Raw genomic sequence first — 20,200 nt, forward strand, 5'->3', positions numbered from 1 at the left:
TTTGAGACAACCAGTGCAATTCTAAGTACTCCTAGGAGTAAGCCTCATTGAATAAACCTGAGTTGGATTCTGGGTAGACTTATTTGAGATTATTATTTTAAGTTTTAAATAATCTTTTCAGCATACCAGCCGATATGACAAAAAGTAGAGCAAAAACATATCAAATCTAAGGTGGACAGATGTGTAGCTAGACTCAGTAGAGTAAAATTAGAAGTCATTTGCACCATTACAGCCATTTACATTTTTTTCCACTCTTGCCCCTAGGAGTTTGCTTCTCCCCTCCTTCATTTATCCTCCTCCATTGTTCTCCCCTTTTCATTTATCCAGTCAACAATCCTGTGAAGTAGGTTACATGAAGTAAAATTGATTAGGCAAAGGTGATTGGGAAAGTTTCGTGGCTGACCGAGGATTTGAACCTAGATCTTCCCAGTCTTGGTCCACCACTTTAACTACTACACAGCCTTTCATTAAAATAGCCACATTAAAATAAATGAGGCTGCCTAAAAGTTTGGAGAGTTACAAGTTCTATAAAGAATGATCAGACATACCCATCCATGGCTGATTCCACACACGTTGGATAATGCACGTCCAATCCTCTTTATAGATCATTTGGAATGGATTTTTTTGTGTGCGGAACAAAAAATCCACCTCAAACGATTGATAAAGTGCATTGAAAATGCATTATCCAACATGTGCGGAATTAGCCCGTTAGACTGTTCATGACATAACCACATGGGTCTAAATCCAGTTTAATGCCAGCTGCCCACTGATAGACAACTAACAGTGCAATCCTAAGGGCATTTTCTTGGGAGTAAGTCCCATTTAATATACCTCAATAGGATTGTGTGTAGACCAGCTAGGATTCTGCTGTAAACCATGTTATTATTATACATGCCATTCTATGGCTTTTTTATAAAGTGACAAGAAAAGACCCCCTGTATTTAGCAGAGTGTTTCTAACCCCCTATATATTCATGGAAAAATCATATTCTTGCATGCATTGCTTAATCTGTCTATTTAACCTGTCTAATTTTCAAAAGGATGAGGTTTCCATCAGTGAGTTAGGGAGGCAGTTGCTCTCCCATTAACTTGTATAGTACATAAAGATTTTCCTGATCTCATTCAAGAACACAGTGATTTTTTTATGCTGCTAGCCATATAACCAGTGCTTTTTTAAAAATAAAAAGTGCTAGTACTCATATATGAAGTTGTGCCAATTCCCCCCTTCCTCTGCAGATCCCACCTAGGCTGTTCCTGAGGGTCTAACTCTCTCTTTCTCTGGCTGAGTGGGTAAGGTTACCAGCCACCATTACCTCAAAAATGAGGGATGGGGGGGGGGTCATGCTATAGGTGTGGGGCCCAATCTGTCATCTTCACGTGAGCTCTGGAGGCCCTGGCAGTGTCACCTGTAGTTGAAAAACAGAAGCGACAGGGTCTCAGCGAGGGCAAAATCAGCCCCAAACAGCATTTTCTCTAAGTTTGGGTCTAATTTAGCCCTGCTGAGACCCCATTGCTTCTAATTTTGAACAAGAAAGTGCATCATCAGGACCTCGGGGGCATGCGTGTGTGCATGCCATTTCACTGCATGCTCCAGTGGCTCCCAGCCTGCCTCCCCCGCCCTCTGCTAGCCAGGGAGTGAAAGATGGGGGCTGGCAGTTGGCACTGCTATGAGGAGAGCCAGTTTGGTGTAGTGGTTAAGAGAGCAGGACTCTAATCTGGAGAGCCGGGTTTGATTCCCTTCTCTTCCACTTGAAGCCAGCTGGGTGACCTTGGGCTAGTCACAGTTCTCTGGAGCTCTCTCAGCCCCACCCACCTCACAGGGTGATTATTGTTGTGGGGATAATAATGACATATTTTGTAAACCACTCTGAGTGGGCATTAAGTTGCCCCAAAGGGTGGTATATCATCATCATCATCATCATCATCATCATCATCATCATTATTATTATTATTTAGAGCAGGTTAGCACACAAGGCTCTGGACTTGGGAGTGGCCTGAAAAAGGCGCTGGTAAAAAAAAGCACTGCCTACAGCAATATGTGGAAGTTTGATTTAATTGCTGATGTTACTGGCAGTTGATTTCCTTGACTGCTTTAATGCTTTTTGCTATATTTATATTTTAAAAACAACCTCCTGTGGCCTTTTCTACCCAAAGTGTAAGTTGCAGTGTTCCTGCCTACACAGAAAACTCTGTTGTGTTTTATGTGGCCTCTTTATCTTGTTTACTCTGGACTGAAGCCTCTCCTGGGTTATTTTCTAAGTCAACGCAAAAATTGTTGGTCGTTAAGCTTGGAACCCTCATCATTTTTACCCACCAGAACTTTCAGAGGAAGCTGTCTGTCAGCCAGAAATCAGTTTGTTTAAAGCTTCATGTCCAGCAGAAACATCAGCTTGTGATACTTTTTTCTTGAAGAGATAAGAACTAATTATTTCAAAGCAGAGTTGTTTTTTTAAAGAGAAAGGACAGTAGAAATTATGTAAGAAGAGCTATTTTTTCTCACAGTGCTTGATAGGATCCAAGATCATGGTCAAGCATGGAGAAAGAGAACAAAAGAGGGAAGGCAAGTGCATTTTTAGCAATCAAATTGTATAGTATTATATAGCATTTGCTGCCTTGTTTTGAAAACCTGGAACCGTTATTGAGAGTTATCTAAATGTAAGGTATGTGGGAAAGGCTCTATAGAGAAGATGTTGTGTAACAAAGTAATGGTGGGTATTGATGTGTTTATCAACAAGTAATTAGAAATCTGGTTATGATATTGGGTTTAGTGAAATACATACAGAGTTAGCAGCTAGTGTACTTTAACTCAAGCTTGACTTTCACTCACGTAGAAGGGGGGAGGCCAGAACCACTTGAAGTACTCCAATATCACATGTGTTTTTTAAAAAACCCTAACATCTACCACATTTCTTGTCGTTCTGTAATACTGGAACGTAGACATACCTCCAAAAGCCCAGTCGTAAAGCTCAAATGTTTTTTTCAGTCCCCTGTGACTCATATGCTGGCTTTTTAATACTACCTCTAAGAGAGAGAAGGGAAAAACTTTGTTTTACATTTCTAACATAACTTTTCATTCTAAATTTGACATTTCCTGCATTTGACCGGGGTATTTTTTTTCCCTTTTCTGAAATGCACCTGTAAAATGATCTACCTCTTTCTTACACAGCTGGAGAAATGTGTAATCTGTGGACTGAACTGACCTTTAATTTCACAAGAATGCAGATATTCCTCAGTGGAATTGTAGTTAAAATGTCCCATTCTGTGATAAGTATGTTGAAAGCAACTCTCTTTAAGTATTCTGTCAAGGTGCATTACTTAAAACAATTCAGCGTTTTAATTTTTTATCAGATTAAATACCTTGTTGTGTTCAGTTTTTCAGCAGTACTGCTGATGTATCTTTCTTGTTAATTTATGGGGGGAAATGTTTATCATAGTTGGGCTGGATACAGCCATAGTTCTGGCTGGAGTGCTTCAGTCATGACATGTGGCTCACTTGTACAAGTTTTGGCCAGCTGTTGGGCACATTTGAGCCATTGGATAGTCTGAATTGGATAGTCATTCAGCCTCCCCCCCCCCTCAAATTAAGTACCATAACAGGCAAAATGTGCAAGCAGTACTGAGCTTAATTGTTTAGTGGTGAACAAAATCCCTCCTGCTTTCCATTCTTCTAACCAATGAGGAAAGTCATAGTTATGACTGAGCATAAGATCAGTAATATCCTTGCTTGTTTCTTGAAAATTCAAAGAAGAAGAAAACACACATTTAATTTTGACACACACACCCAATCTAGTCAGTGAAGGCTATTCTTTTGTTTTGTTTTGTTTTTTTAGATTCAGCAGCCTAAATATTACTTCAGCTCACTACAAGAATTTTTTATTTTAACCAAGGTTGAGCTATACAGGATATGAGCAGGTGACTTAAAAATAAAAGCAAAACCAGGAGGTTCAAAAACTTGGGTAGGAGGAGACCTCTTTCCGTATGCATGCTGTTTCCAGTAACCATGGATTGTGTAGTTGCAAGCAGAATCACATGCTGCTTAAAGCAAAAGAATCTGAGTCAGTAGGACATAGTAGTTTGCCATGTGTTGGGATTTTAGCAAGTGTTTCCATTTGTCATGAAAGAGTTAAACTGTTTTGTGTTACCTAGTTAGTAACCTTATTTGCATGTAACCACTTAGGCCATAGAAATGGGAGTCTCTAAGCATAATGAAGTAGAATTAGCATTTTCTATTGTGCATCCTGTTTATTGTGTGTGTGTGTGTGTGGGGATTAAGTGATGCTATATACTGAAGTTTTATTGCTCTTTGTCTCACTTGCTTTCTCACTCTCTCTGTTACTTTTCTAGCAAGATGTAGTCAGTTTAGCAATTTATTATTTTTCTCCAATGTAACCCAATTTTTTATCCTTTAGTAAGGTATTCTTACAGTGTGTGTCTGTTCTCATTAATTTCAATGCGCAATCTCGAGCTTCCAGAATGGCGTGGCGGTGTCACGGCAACTGAGTTATGAGCTCAGCGCTGTGATCTTCCCAACTTCTTGGGACTCGAGGATTCGAGCCCCCAAGACCCCTCCCAAGGAGGGGGGGCAGGCCAGAGCAAGTTGAGGAGCTCACGGGGATTGTCAACCCCCTGTTGGAGCCCCCACACCAGCTCGAAGGCAAGGACCGAGGAAGAAGCCTTATGGCTCATAAGCTATGAACCCCGTGACTTAGAAACAAGCGAAAATAAAGCAAAGATTCCTGACAAGATAGAAGCAAAGACAACTGAAAGGCCGAAAAAGAGTCATTCCCGCAGGGCCCATGTCTCCACCGAGAGAGCATTCCACCTGGTTGAGGCCAGGTGGACATCCTTGGAGTAGGGAATCACCAGCAGATGTTGGTCAGCTGAGCATAACTCCCTTCGAGGGACATAAGGGGAGAGGTGGTCCTGCAGATATGTTTGTCCCCTCCTCTTGAAGCCAGCTGGGTGATTTTGAGTCAATCACAGCTTTTCCAGAGCTCTCTGAGCCGCACCCACCTCACGGATGACTGTTGTGGGGATAATAATAACACACTTTGTAAACCTCTCTGAGTGGGTATTAAGTTATCCTGAAGAATGGTATATAAATCAAATGTTGTTATTATTAAAGGTTAAAACCAAGACCTTGAACCTGATCTAGAATTCAACCAGAAGCCAGTGCAGCTGGCGCAAACGGTCCCCTTTGTAGGCTTTGGTATATATTTTAGGAATGATCTTGAGTCTGATAAAGGAGTGAATGAAGAGAGTTTATTCAGGAACTACAACTTTGACAGAAAGGAGAGAAACTAGAGTTGCCAGGTCCAGGTTGGGAAATTCCTGGAGATTTGGGGGGTGGAGCCCTGGAGAGGGCGGGGTTTGGGGAGGGGAGGGACCTCAGCAGGGTATAATTCCATAGAGATCACCTTTCATAGCAGCCATTTTCTCAAGGGGAACTGATCTCTTTGGCCTGGAGATCAGTTCCGGGAGATCTCTAGCTACCACCTGGAGGCTGGCAACCCTAAGAGAAACAGAATAGATACTGCCTCAGTAGTTCAGCCTAGCCTTCTTGCTGACATGCTGTTTTTCTGTGTGCCAAAAACTTGATAGTGAAGCATTCAAACGTTTCCCTGCCCTCAGCCCAAAGTGGTACAGTCCATGGAGAACTTTACTTGATTTTGCTGCTTTTATAGACCAACCCTTTTATTTTGTCCGGAGTGTTCTCATCTCCAGAGAGTTGAAATGGAGCTTGAGGGTTCATCTGGGCTGCTATAAGATGAAGGTAGTGCAAAAAGAGAAATAGAAGCCTCTGTGCTAGGCTCATCTTTTCTTCTAGATTAAAGCTCAGGTTTGCACATGGAGAATGGAGTGGGGGATGGGGACGGGACAGTAGACTATACTACTTCAAGCTACAGATAGGGAAGTACCACTATTGATATATCACAAACGATTTCCCCTGTGAAAAACTTTTGCTAGTAAATCGAAAATATAACAAGGAGAGAGATTGTTCCCTGCTGGGCTAATTTTCTGCTTGCAAAGAGTTAACCTAGGTTAATGTTTGAGATCCACCATCTGCAATCTGAAGTGGTACAATCCATTCTACTATCTCAGACCTCATTCTGCTACATGTACAGACCAAACTGTTGAGTTATTCTATCATATTCTATCAACAGAGTGCAATGGGAACCTAGTTATCTAACATGCAGCTCCAACAAGTGATGCTTGAGAGGATGTCCATGGTCTGATGTTACTCAGATATTTTTGTTTCTATCTCCCTTTGTGCCGTGAGTGCTATAAATCTATTTTAAGAACATAAAGTTGAAACTCTTATGAAAAAAAATATTCTGTTAAGAAGGGCAGTCCATCTGTATTTGAACCAAGCTAGGCCTCTCTTAGAGGTGGTTTCTGTGTCTCTTAAGCGCTCCCCAGACTCTTGATCATGGGTGGATTGTAACGCAGCAAGTGGAGTCAAGGAGCCCCTGTGGTGCACTTGCTTCTGACAGCCTGTGGCCATCCAGTACATTAAAGGGTCAGCCTACCTGTACTTCTGATATTTGGACTACAGGATTTTTTTCTTTTCTGAATGACTAGGATGGCGGTACTTCTGGAATTCTCCCAAGGTTGTCAGCTGAAGTGTAGGCTGCATCAAGGACATTATTCCATAAGAGTAAATTTGCTGCCCGTATGTTAGGGTGGGGTAGGGAATCAGTTCTTCCCTGTCCTCTGCCCCAAGGATACAGGGTGGTGGATGTATCCACCGTGGAGGCTTCAACTCCTTCCTTTTTTTTCAAAGAACATGCACTAGTGTGCCTGGCAGGCAGATTGGTCCATTATATGAGGGGGAAACGGACTAGCCAGTTGGATGAAACATCTGAGTCTAATGGTAATGCAAATCGTAGTTGGAGCATATAAAATACAGAATACTAAAATGACAAATTCGTTAAATACTACGTTATAGAATACTGCTGTCTGAAAGCATAGCTAATCATCGTATATTTCTGTGGTTAAGGCAGTGTTAATCTTTTAAACGGTAGGTGTTGTATTCCGAGCTTTGCAAAAATAAAATATCCAGACCTCATGCTGTAGCTCTTTAGAGAGCAGTCTCTTGATCTCTGTGGGGTACTTGGCCTTGTGACTTTAAATAGCATTAAAGCAAGCAAATGTTTTCTATTTAACGAGCAACTGTCTGTTTCTGCCTCCCAAGGATGCTTTTCTTTGTTTTGAAATCCTGTTGCCCTTTCCCTTAGCTATGATGAGCTGAGACATATGGATCCTTTTGGGTTTCATTTGATCATTTTGCAAACCAAAAAGATTTTGCAAGTAATAGTGTTTCATTTGTGAAAGCCTTTAAATCCATATCTGCTTTAAGACAAGAAAATGAATGTGGTGGGCTCAGTATAAACTCTAGACTTCATGTTGCAGTACACTCCATTTACGCAGTTTTTGTTGCTACGGACAGATGCTTGTTCCAGATTAAGAATGCAATCACATGCACAACTTCTTACCTATATTCAGTGGGTGTTATTATGTGGTTTCAAAACATGCTCCAAATTGCACTGGAGGCTGACAGATTTTATGCTGACCAGAGCCCCTGCTTGTTCACTTCACTACTCATAAGCAGAGCTGTGTGGATTCCATGAATCCATAAGGTTGCTGTATGTACAATCATGGGACCTGCTGAGGAATATTGATATCCTGGAACTGAGTGTGTGTGATTAGAGCTTGTGCAAGGGCCTTTGCTACTGTCCTCTGAGACCTGATATTGTAGGCATTGTATAGGCAATACTAACCATTAAAAGCAAGTTTAATTAAAGTGTCACTGAGGATTGCTTTGAGGACCCCAGAGGACAGAGACCTCCATGAGACATGCACAGCTTGCTGTTCACTTTGAGTGGGACTGTCTAGTGAGTGGTGGGAGCCAGTGGAGGAGGAGAGAAGGGCTTGGGAGTCTTTGAAGATTTTAAAATCAAGACAGGTTCCTTGTACCACAGTTTTTGAGCCACTGATAGAGAATGTTAGTTTTCACAGCTCTGCTTAACTGCAAATACAGAAAGTAGTTTCTTGGTACCGGATTTGGCATCTCCAAACCACCCCTCTTACTATGTGTATATATTACACAGCCTTGTTATTCTAGATGAAATTAGTTCTGGTATGCCCACTATAAGATTAATGTACTGTTGTAAAATATTCTATAATTTGGCATAACATGGTATAAATGGCAGTCTTTGCACACCAAGTGCTTAGAATTGGAAGGCAGATGAGGGCTGATGATGATATTGGCAGTGTTGTGTAGCAAAGTTTGCACATAGCATACCTACACTTTGCCAGTTCCCTCAGTCTCTTACTTCATAGAAACACTAAAATCTCCTCAAATTTTAATTTAAAATAAACGAAAACCTTAAAGAAAGACTGATGACCTGCTGATATGCACGCTAATTAATTTATCTAAATAAAATAAATCTAGTGGTTAAAAAGCAAATCATATGTTATTATATGAACTTTTAGAATGCTATGAATAAATAGGAAGAAACAGTGGAATAAAATTTGGTCCAAGACTTGCTGGACTTTTAGTTTTCTTTGGATTGTGTGTGTGTGTGTATTTTTTTTAAAGAACAACCCAGCAAGGTCTTCAAAGTATATCATACAGATCAAGACGCTAGTTCCTGGAAGAATGAAATACGAATGGACATTCAAATGCTGTTCAATCTGTTTGGTTTGGTAAAATATTTTCATTTGCAATTAAATGTTTAATGCTGTTGTAAATGCTTCGTTTTGGCTAAGATGTAAGAGTCAGGAGAAGTGATCACTAGCTAACAAGTTGCCATTGTGCATAGTTGGGGGGCAGGGAGTAGTGGGGTACTCACCTCCCATGCTTCCCTGTCACGCTGGAAAGTGGCATCAGTTGCTGGTGCAACTGGGGAGCTGTGGTTTGTGCTAAAGCCCAGTTCATTAAATATCACCAATTTGGAGGTGATTTTAATGAATTGGGCTTCAATGTGACCCGCAGCTCCCCCATTGTGCCAGAAAATGATATTATTTCCTAGCATGATGGGGAAGTGCATGCATTTCTCCTCACTGTGCCTCCCCTCACCCCCTGCCGGTCAGGTGAGTGGGGACAGGAGTAGCAGGTGGGGTGGGGGTCTGGCTAGCCTTCTACAAAGACATGCCAGATCAGACATAAGAATTACTTGATTACACTGGTACAGTGTAATTCTAAATAGAGTTGTACCCCTCTTAAGACTTCCATTTGTGTAGAAAGGTATAATTTTTTGTTAGGATTCCACTGTTAAAATATATCCAGTAATGTCTTCAGGGCTGGACTTTGGACAGAAGTTCAGGGCCCCAGCGACAGGCTTAGTGGGGAGTGCTTGGCATTTGAAATATTCAGCATTCACCCAAAGTTCCCCTCCAGTAAGATAAATCCAGAGTCTAAAACACCAAACCATAGCTTGATGTGATTTATACAAATTGTGTGTGTATGCATGCTTTCCCCTCCCCTCCTTCATTTGAAGTAGTTAGTGACTTCTGCTTTGATACAAATCATAGTTTGTGTCCAACTGACAAACTTGCCTTCCTTAAAATGTGTTTCTGTTTTGTAATCTTGATTTGGAAGACAAACATAGACTTAGTTTCATTGTTTGAATGTAATGTCAACCTGTGATTTGAACTAAATCAGTTCATTTTTATGATGTTAATTTTATGTTTTTATCACATAATTTTACTTTGTGAGGCATATACATTTTCTAAATGAAAATAATAAAGCAGACATCCTTGTTTGACTTTTCCTGTAGAAGGGGAGGAGAAAAGGAAACAGTACATGAGTAAAGAGTTTATTCACATAGTGCCAAACAATATCTGAATCGTGGCATTGTGGATTCAGATTTATTCTTTTTCCTAATCTTTCTTCCTTATTTATGTGAAACCACATTTTATTGTATCAATTTAGAAGTCTTTTCAGACACCTGTAAAGCTGGGACCTAAGTGTGCTTAAGCAGTCACATGACCACTTGCACATGTGATCCCCTGCATCATGTAATCTAAAGAGAGAGGCAATTAATATCTGCCCAGCCACCTCTCATGAACACAAAATGACTCTGTGAATCAACTTTTACATTAAGAGATTATTCACAAATTTAGATAAGTCCATGCCTTTAGCTGTTTGGCAATTTGGTATTTAATCCCATAACAATCTGCATACTTTTTAATGGACAAAATTTGAATTGAAAAGATGAGTGCTTGTCTCAGGTTGTCTTCTTTAACTTTTCAATGGGGAGGAGAGAGAGAGATGAGTTACACATCTTTTTTGTCATTAGTATATTCTGATTTGCAGTTCTAGTTTCTCTGTGTCCAGTAAACCCTTAATTAAGTTTGTTTCTTTCTCCAGTAAACCATCTATTAAAGATTAAGTGCAAATGCTATTCTTTTCACATAAGCAAGATCATAGCCATTATATTACATTTTTTAAATACCAAAAGATATTTTTGAAGAGCAAAGCATCGTGAGAGGTTCACTTTGCAGCTCTGTGGCTGGTTTGGTGGAATTTGTATGTGCTGGAGTAATTTACAAGGTTGGATAATTTTCGTTCCTAAGAGTTCTGCTTTTGGATATTTTCTGTCCAAAAGAATAATCAGGAAAAATGGGATTTAAAAGAGAGAGCAATGATTGTACTTTGATGTAGTGTAAACTCCAGAAATTTTTATTGTGAAATACATATTTTTGTCCTAAAATTCATGAAAACTGTAATACATAAAAAATATTGACCAAGAGGCAGCATGACAGCCTGTTTTCATTATATTACTGATTAATAATAATCAATTAATAATGATTAATAAATAGCAGCCTGCAACTAGTGGTTGTGGGTTGCACTATAGTGCCACTAGAGAAGGTTGTTGTACTACTACCAGTCTTGGATGCTGTTTTATATTCTATATAAGGTTATTTAACTGTGGATATTTATATACTGTATTGTTTTTATGCATGTTAGCTGCTCTGAGCCTGCCTGTCGGGGAGAGCGGATTACAAATTGAATTGTTGTTGTTGTGGTTGTTGTTGTTGTTGTTAATAATATGAGAGGATAAAAGGTGGACTATGCTGAAGGTATGATTTGGAAAGGAAAACAGTTGCTGAAACCATAGAAGAATTAAAACAATGGGTAACAGCAACAGCAAAGAAAATAGAAAGATATGATGGGCGAATAAAGCAAATTTGCAATTTCAAAGCAATCAGCGATTATTCTATAAGTCACTGGGAGGAAATACAGTGCAGAAGAACATCAACCCATGTAAATTTTGGCAAGAAATTTGGGAAAGGCCAGTAGAGCATAACAGAAATGCCCCATGGATTAAAGACATTAGTAAAGAATTTAAAGGGAAATGGATGAATGATGTGGTAATAGCAACTGAAATGGTTGCATGGTTGCCAGACAAATGAAGAATGTGAAGAACTGGAGTGCACTTGGGCCAGAGGAATTGCATGGGTTTTGGCTGAAGCATCTAACAAGTTTTCATCAATGTATGGCAGTGCAATTCAATGAAATGCTTCAAAATTGTACCAGTGAAGAATGGCTCACAAAAGGCCGTACATTTCTGATTGTGAAGGATGAAGGAAAGGGCAATGAACCTGGAAATTACCACCCAATCACATGTCTTCCAACAACATTCAAACTTTTCACAAAGATATTAGCAACATCAGTATATGATTATTTAATGGAAAACAATATGTACCCTATTGAACAGAAAGGCAATTTCAAACGTCAAGAGGCACTAAAGATCAACTGCTTATAGACAAAATGGTACTGAAAAATTCAAGAAGAAGAAAGATGAATTTGAATATGGTGCAAAGCTGATTCATTGGTCATTGTGTAAAAAGTGTAGCTTGCCAGTATCAAAGAATTCATGGGAACATCAGGTGGGAAAGGTGCTAGAAAATGAACAAATCAAGATCTTGTGGGATTTCAGAATTCAAACTGATCGGCAGAATTCAAACTGATTGGCAGCTTGAACATAATACACCAGACATAACAGTCGTGGAAAATCAAAAAGTCTGGATAATCGACATTGCAATTCCTGGGGATACCAGAGTCGAAGAAAAAGAACAAGAAAAAATGATTAAATATAGAGATCTGGCAATAGAAACCACCCAACTATGGAAGAAGAATGCAACAGTAGTCCCCATTGTCGTCGGGGCACTTGGAACCATCTCAAATTTTTTTGCAATACATATGGAAAAACTGCAGCTTTCTGACATAACACCTGCAGAACTACAAAAGATGGCGCTGCTTGGAACAGCATGCATATTATGCCAATATCTGGTTGATACTTAGGCCTCCAGTGGAAAATTGTATCAGCTTAGCAAGGCCAATCAATAATGACATGTGACCTCTGCTTATTGTTGATTGTGTTTCAGATGATGATGATGATGATAAGTTCTTATTTAGGAAGTGGCGCACACGAGGTCTCTAAATAAGTAACAAATATACACAAGAGCACCTTGAGTAATTGTTTTAGTGTGTGTGTGTTATGTGCTCTGTGTGTGTACGTTATGTGCCTATGAATGAAAGACCTCCAAAACGTTCTATCTTTAACAGACTTACTCAGATCCTGCTAATTGTTTTAGTGCGCTGATCTAAATCCGTGCATGGTTCTCACTTGGATTACTGGCAGCTGTTCACTTCTATCATTTTCCTTTCTGTAAAGAATCTCTGTGAAACCCGTATTTGGTTCCATACTGAGCCCCAGTCGGCACAGGTTGCAGACTCCTGGAGTAGGTCATTCAGGGCAATAATTAGCTATCAAGTAGTATATTTGAAGGGTCAACAGCTCAAACCCATATCCAGCTTCTGAGAACCAATTTGCCTTCTAGTTGTTTACAAAGAGATGGGACTAGTGTGTGCAGAGTGGTTGTGGCAATGGTACTTGCTCGCAGCCCACATGTTGAAGTGAGAGGAACTATCCTTACAATGTGCCAAAAGTGGATGATGTGCAGAAAAGTTGTGATGAACTACATTGGTTAAAATGTACCAAAACTGTGATAAAGAAGGAGGACTGTAGTATTTCAAAGACTTGAAGAAGTATAACATATTTTGTAGACTGTCCCAGCGGGCTTAACTTTCTCTTTGCACCTGAACAGCTAACTGGATTTTTAATAAATGTATCTTGGCGACAATGTTCAAGTTTTGTGACTTGAAAATACTTTGTTGGGCTTCAAAGTCCTGTTTTCTCTCTTATGCTTTTCTCAACAGCTGTCTCAATATGGGCGCTGAAACTTGATATATTTTTGTCCTGGTTTATTAGCAGAAATTAGTAATGGTTGTTTTGGAAAAATGCACTGTGAATTAATCTGCAGTCCTTCACACTAGAGTGGTTAGTTCAGCATTACAAAACCTTGGGCATTGACTTTCATAACAACATTGTGAGCATATGATCTGAGATCTTCAAGACGGCAAAATAAAACGATACTTCAGCAGCAGTTTTTACTTTGTTCGTTTTTCAGTATTCGTGCCCTGCTCTTTTCCTGTAATATAAATTGCTTTGCCAGAATAATGGGGCATGAGCCCATAGTCTGTTTTTGTAGTTTGGTTGCTGTGGTAATGCTCAGCCTTCTACAAAACTAACATCTCCAGGGAAACAGAAACGTTTGCAGCTGTTTTTACATCCTTGATATTGAATGCTTCTGCAACACTTCTTTGAAAGGGAGCTTTAATAGCCGCATAGGCATGTGAAGCTCATAAATGTATTATTTACTGGTAGATAATGCCTGTTTTTCATGTGCAGGATATATTAGCCACAAAATGCTAACTACAAAGTCTCATTCCTCTAGTTACTAGGCCACTACCACATCGTTATTGGGAAAACTGAAATAATGTTCTAATGAAATGGATGTTCACATTTTACCTCCTTTGGTCTATACATTTTTAAAAGGAAATAGCAATTACAGTCAGCAGGGTACAACCTCAGAATACAAGTTGAGAAGGGATGGTGCATAACTGAGTAGTTTCCCTGTGTCAGAAATGTTGACAGGTAGCGTGGCATGGACTTTTCCTCTAGTGTCATGCAGGTTTCCTACATTCAAGAAAGTTTTGTTTGTTTTGTATGCAGAACGCTTAACAACGGTATCCCCTGCCTACATTCTAAAGTGGTACAGTGCAGGAAGGTTACCGCATGCTTTGAATATGGAGGTAGGCTTTAACAACTGATTAATTATAATACTGGTGATAGATTTGGATGGAGATAAGAGTCTACTCGTCTGTGTAACTGTTTGCCTTAAAAAGTCTCTTACACCATAAATTGTACAACCGTCAGGACCGACAGGACAGGACCAGAAATCTCCAGACCTGTGCTTTACCACTCCATTTCAGTGCACCACTCAGGGAGGCATACTAAAAGAATCCTAATGCTGTGTTGTCCTGTCAGGATCTACTGGCCTGGTAGTAGAAGCCTCCAGACTGGTGCAGCACTGCCTCATTTCAGTGTTCCACTCGCAGAGGAATTTGCAGCCAGGAGCAAGCAGAGCCAAGCGCCAGAAACTCTCCTGGTGCCTCAGGGGCCACGTTTCTCAGATTCTTCTGAGACAATAGGTAGTCAGAAACAGCTCATCAGTTGCCTCCTCATGTACTGCCACCCTTTTGCAGGAGAAGAGTGAGTGGGCTGAGCCTGTGCTCATTGTTGGTACCACGGATGGGAGCAGCCCTGCAATGCTGCCTTGAGGTACAGCAAGCTCCATTCAGCTTCGCTTGTTCCAGGGTCATTTTAACTTTCTCATCTGCCCCTGTACTCAGGGATGTTTCAAACAGGGAAATTCTGTTGCAAAAATGTATTGAATGTGCATTATCCAACATGTGTGAAAGCAGTCATAGACTAAAAGAATCCCAAGGCTATAATATCCTGTCATGCTCCGGGGAAGTGCACTGATGTCTTGTGAGCCATAGCTTCTGGTTCAGGAGCGGGCTAACCTTAGAGATAGCTAGCATTGATCTTGTCTGTTAGGCAAGCTATACCTGGCTTTGATGAGGATCTGCTGCATTCCTTTCAGGTCTTGGTGATGCCTGCTCCATCACCAAGGAAGGCAATGGCGAACCACCTCTGTTTTTCACTTACCTTGAAAGCTCCTTCGTGGGGTCACCATAAGTTGGTTGTGACTTGATGTCACATATGCATGCCGTTGCATAGTGAGAGCCCTTTATATGTACTGTATGTATATGTATAAGTATACATGGATGGGTTCAGTACTGCAGACATTCCAATGAGTACATGAGATTCAAAGTGGACCTGGCTGCTATGATACCATCCCCCCACCACCGCACATTCACTGTACCCAGTTAGAGCATGTGTAAGAGCTATAGTGTGTGATTCCTCCTTGAATTGTGTCTTTTTCTTAGACATACAAGAACTGCATAATATTCCACCATCACGACTCAAGGGCCCAGAAATGACTTGGCAAGGTGGGAGGCCCACACACAGATTATTCCTTTGTCCCTTGCTCCTTACTTCAGGTGCCATACTATTCCATTTTTTCATACCTGACATAATTCCGGATGCTTCTGGTTTCCTCAGACTGCACAGCAGGCCTCCTTATCATGTCATTTGGGGATGTATTTAGTTATTAGATGACATTTGAAGGAAATATGCTAGCATGTGGGGGAAAATGAAACATAAAAACTATTGTCAGTGTTCTGATCTTTGGTAAATATAGAAGTTTATCCCTTAGCCTCTTCTCCACCTCCACTGCAAGTCTGCCCACTTTATAAGCAAGGAATGGATTTTTGGCCAGTAGGACTGAAGGGCTCTGTACTCTTGAGCAGGCATCTTTTTCTGATCTCTCCGAGAAAAAGCCCCCACACTCTCACAAGAGCCAAAATATCTTTCCTGGAGTTGTTTTCATTAGCAGACCTCATTCAGAGTTTTCGAGGCTTCTCCTAGACTTCCTCCCAGAAGACTGTTCAACCCACACATCCTAGATTTCCAAACCTGCTCATAAGCCTTGTGTTTTTATTGACTTCACAGAACTCTATACACCTACCTGATCAAAACCTGCTTGTTGCACCCACAGCTGCAGTCTCATCCTCAGGCCAAAGCTACAGTTAAAATCGCTGGTTTCAAGAAACTGCAGCTTGACTGTTTAAATTTTTGATTCAAGTTTCTAGGTTAGGCTGAGCACAGAGAGCCATCTCTCAAACAGCGCAGTCAGCACCATTTGGCAGTTTTTAGCAGCAGACTGAACCGTGCAGGTACAAATGACCACAGAGCTCCAAGGCCAGGCCAGAAGAGAGTCTTGCACCTGCGTTGCGTCATCCTCAGAACATTGATATGTTAATTAAGATCTGGCCATGTTGCTAATTTGACCATAAATCTAGGCTCTTCATTCTATTCTGTCCCCCCACTTAGTGTAGCCATAGGTGGACTGCCTGTTGCTACTTGTTTTGCTATGCTTGAGATGTGTCTGCCAGGAAGGTATCAGACCAGAACCTTGGAGTTCTGCTGGGGTTTTGTACTTTTAACCTGACAAGGTAACATTTGTTTCAGGAGACTGAAGTTTGTCTAATACCTGAGGATAGTTATTTAGGTTTCGTTATTTTCTTCTCTTGGTTTCCAGTTGGCAATGGTGTAAGACAAGGATGTATATTATTTCCCTCTCTGTTTAACCTATACGCAAAATATATCATAAGGAAAGCTGGATTAGATTTAGAAGAAACTGGAGTGAAAATTCATGGAAGAAACATTAACAATTTGAGATATGCAGATGACACTACATTACTGGCAGAAAATAGTGAAGACTTGAAACGACTACTGATGAAGATTAAAGAAGAACGTGCTAAAACAGGATTACAGCTGAACATCAAGAAGACAAAAGTAATAACTACTGAAGAATTACACAGTTTTAACATTGACTTGAAAGGCTTTCTATTCCTTGGCTCAATCATCAGCTAAAAGGGAGACTGCACCCAAGAAGAAGATGGAGAATTTCAAGAGCAGTCATGAAGGAACTGGCATGCGAAGCGTGGGTAGCCTCCGCGTGCCACCCCAGCCACCCGCCAGCCAATGGGCCCGGCTTTGTTGTGTGATGATGTCATCACGTGGTGACATCATCATGCAGTCTGTGGGGGTTGCCACGGGTGCTAGAAACCCTGGTGCCAGCGGTGATGGACACTGAAGAAAGCAGGCAGGAAGAAATTTGATTTATTTGAAATGTGGTGCTGGAGGAGTTTTATGGGTACTATGGACGGCTAAAAAGACAGATAAATGTTCTAGGTCGCATCATGAGAAGACAAGACTCACTAGAAAAGACAATAATTCTAGGGAAAGTGGAAGGCAGTAGGAAAATGAGATGGCTTGACTCAATAAAGGAGGCATATTTGCCAGTTTGCATGATCTGAGCAGGCCTGTTAATGATAGGGCATTTTGGAGATCTTTTTTTCATAAGTCGGAAACAACTTGACAGCACATAACACACGTGCACGCACATGCACACACACCCTTGTTTGCATACTTCTGTGTTTGTACTTTTTTGCACTCCTCTTAATAAACTATCCATTATATTACTGTGGTGTTATTTGTGGTTTAGTGCTTCAATCTGAGTCCAATACTTTGACCCATTTTGGTCACAGCTATCCTAATAGTTGTTTTGTAGAATTCCATCTGCAAGCGCCCTACCTTGCAAGGTTAGCTTCCTGATTAATACCTGGTAGGACTGGGAACTTGTCTCTCAGTTCCACAACTGTGGGTTTAGTTAAGAGAGACTGGTGGCAGTTCGCTACCCTGGGAAATGAGGTTCACGCCCAAGTTTTGAGGGTTTACACTCAGGGCACCTTGTGGATACAACCATCCTTGACACCTGGAATGGCATGCAGCTTGTTACAGAGAAGAAGGAATAGTATAGACTGATGCCTTAGAATCACATTGGTTCTCCTCCATTGCCGCTGAGACAGTTTCTATTTGTTTATATCCTGCTCTTCTACAAAGGAGTTAAGGGCATTTTACATGATGACATTATCTCTTTGTTTGTGAGGGATTAGCCCTTAACAGTCCTTCAGGTGTTGGTACAACACTTCCAGGCTTTTAAAAAATGCAGTTTGTCACACACTCTTCTAAGCCTATTGAATTTAATAGAATTAGAATGGTATAAATCTCTTTAGGATTGAGCTGTACTGGGAAGACCCAGGTTTAAATTCCCACTCAGGGCCAAGCTACAAGTGACGAATGCCACTTTAACTGCAAGTGTATTTCTCCCTGTTCACTTACCCTCCACTTGCGCTCCACTCGATCCACTTGCCGTTCAAGTGTCATTCGTCACTTGTAGCTTGGCCCTCAGTCATGAAGCTCACTAGGTAATTTGGGTTTGTCACCCTTTCTCAACCCAACATCTCATGGGGATGTTGTGAGGACAAAATGGAGGAGAGGAAAATCATGCAGTCTCCTACGAGTAAGCGCTTCTTGCCTTGCAGTGTCATATTTCAGTTAGTTCTGATAATTAGGTTTATTGGTAAGAACTGTAAGCTTACAATTCCTTAGTTCAAATCTTGCGTGAATCATGAGCTCAGAAGGTCAGTATGGTATAATGGTACTGTTAGGGTGTTGGACTAGGACCTGGGAGACCAAAGATTGAATCCCGACTCTGCTATCGAAGCTTGTTGGATGACTTTGGCTTAGTCACATACTCTCAGCCTAACCTACCTCACTCACAGGGTTATTTGGAGGATGAAAAAAGGAGAAGAGAATTTTGTAAGCTAGTTTGGGTCCACACTGAGGAGAAAAGTGGGGTACATATGAAGTAAATAAATTAACTTCGTAGGTTCTCTTAAGCATGGTACTCTCTTTTTTATTATTAGTTCAATAACTCTGAAAAATGGCCATAATGATTATGCAGGAGATAATGTATATACTACCTTTGAAGTTTCAAAACCTATATGCACACAAAATTGTTATTCATAATTCATAACATTTTTGCATGTTCTAATTGTAGGTTGTTTGTTTGTTTTGTTGCAGGTTACCTTACATTTGAATCCAATTTCTTCCATTCATATCCACCAAAAGCCATTGGTGTTTCTTTTGAATTCTCCTGTACCTTTGGTGTGGAAGGTAAAAACTGAAAGGCTTGCCCTTAGGATTCCAAGATTTTTCTTTGTAAGTATTCAGACTTTCTTGATGCTTTGTAGCTGCCTCTAAATGCACTGCATGTAGTTGGTGGTATTCATTTGGTGGGACAGCAAGGAGGGGAATTATTAAAGAAAGGTTAATTAGCTGTCACATTGCAAGTTAAGGTTCTTGGGGCAGTGGTGCATGAAATTAGTTTGGGATTAGACAATTATTTGATTTGTTTAAAGGTTTTATTGAATTGTTCTTGTGTGACTATTGTCTTGTGAAGAATTCTTACTTTGAGAGGGTGTGTGGCCTATCGCATGTTATTAGTCCTGGAGGGCTCCATAGTGGCAATGCCAAAGGCAGTAGTACAGTTGGAAACGCTATTTGCAGCTTGCTGGCTGTGTGGTTTGTAGCCCAAACACTGATCAGTTTGAGCTGAACTTCTTGAGCACAGTAGGAGCACAGTTATTTTTCTTAGAGGTTTTGTTCAAAGTAGGGACAAAACTAAGCCCAGAATGAAGTCATGTATGCTTCTGAGATATAGGAATGCTGCTTCTGCAGAAAGATCCAGCTATTACCTACTGTTTTGTAACTCGCCCCATCTAGGTTTGCCAGGATATTCAAATTTGCTGTTTGTAGTGCTAAGCAGACTAGATTGCATTTCTAGGCTATGATATCATGTCTCTTGATGGATCCTTAAAGCTTCACTTTTTAACATCCTAATTTCAGACACAAACGTTACTATTGATGGTTGTAGAAAAGCTGCACTGGGCCTGGCTCTGCTCTGTAAGGCACAGCCCACAGCATCAGATAGAATGGATATCAATGCTCATCCTGTTCTAGAATGAGATGACCGTTTCTCAAGTTGTATCTAGGAACCAGGAGGCAATCTAAAATTTGCTGAATTGTTAATATTTCTGCAGCTAGATACGGCGTAGAATTCTTGTTCATATCTGTTTTCTGTATGTAACATACATGAGTTTTGATCAGGTCAGCTCATCTGGCAAGAGAGTTGTATGTTGGATCCTGTCATAAGGGGATAGTTCACACATGGAAGGGAATAAAGTGAGATGGTCGAATGGACTGTGAAACATCAGACTGCAGTTGGAGGATCATGGAAGCATTTTGGAATTT

At 40.6% G+C, this 20,200-nt stretch overlaps 1 protein-coding gene across 1 annotated transcript in view; it reads left to right on the top strand.

Annotated features, from left to right (window-relative positions):
• The window catches only part of TGFBR3 (transforming growth factor beta receptor 3), a 192,840-nt gene that overhangs the window by 87,935 nt on the left and 84,705 nt on the right, over positions 1-20,200 (top strand). The window contains exon 4 of the mRNA XM_054979635.1: positions 18,971-19,108. Coding sequence (XP_054835610.1) covers positions 18,971-19,108 — 138 coding nt within the window. The remainder of the gene's footprint in view (positions 1-18,970; positions 19,109-20,200) is intronic.

Source organism: Eublepharis macularius, chromosome 5 (assembly GCF_028583425.1).
Source record: "Eublepharis macularius isolate TG4126 chromosome 5, MPM_Emac_v1.0, whole genome shotgun sequence".
NCBI lineage: Eukaryota > Metazoa > Chordata > Lepidosauria > Squamata > Eublepharidae > Eublepharis > Eublepharis macularius.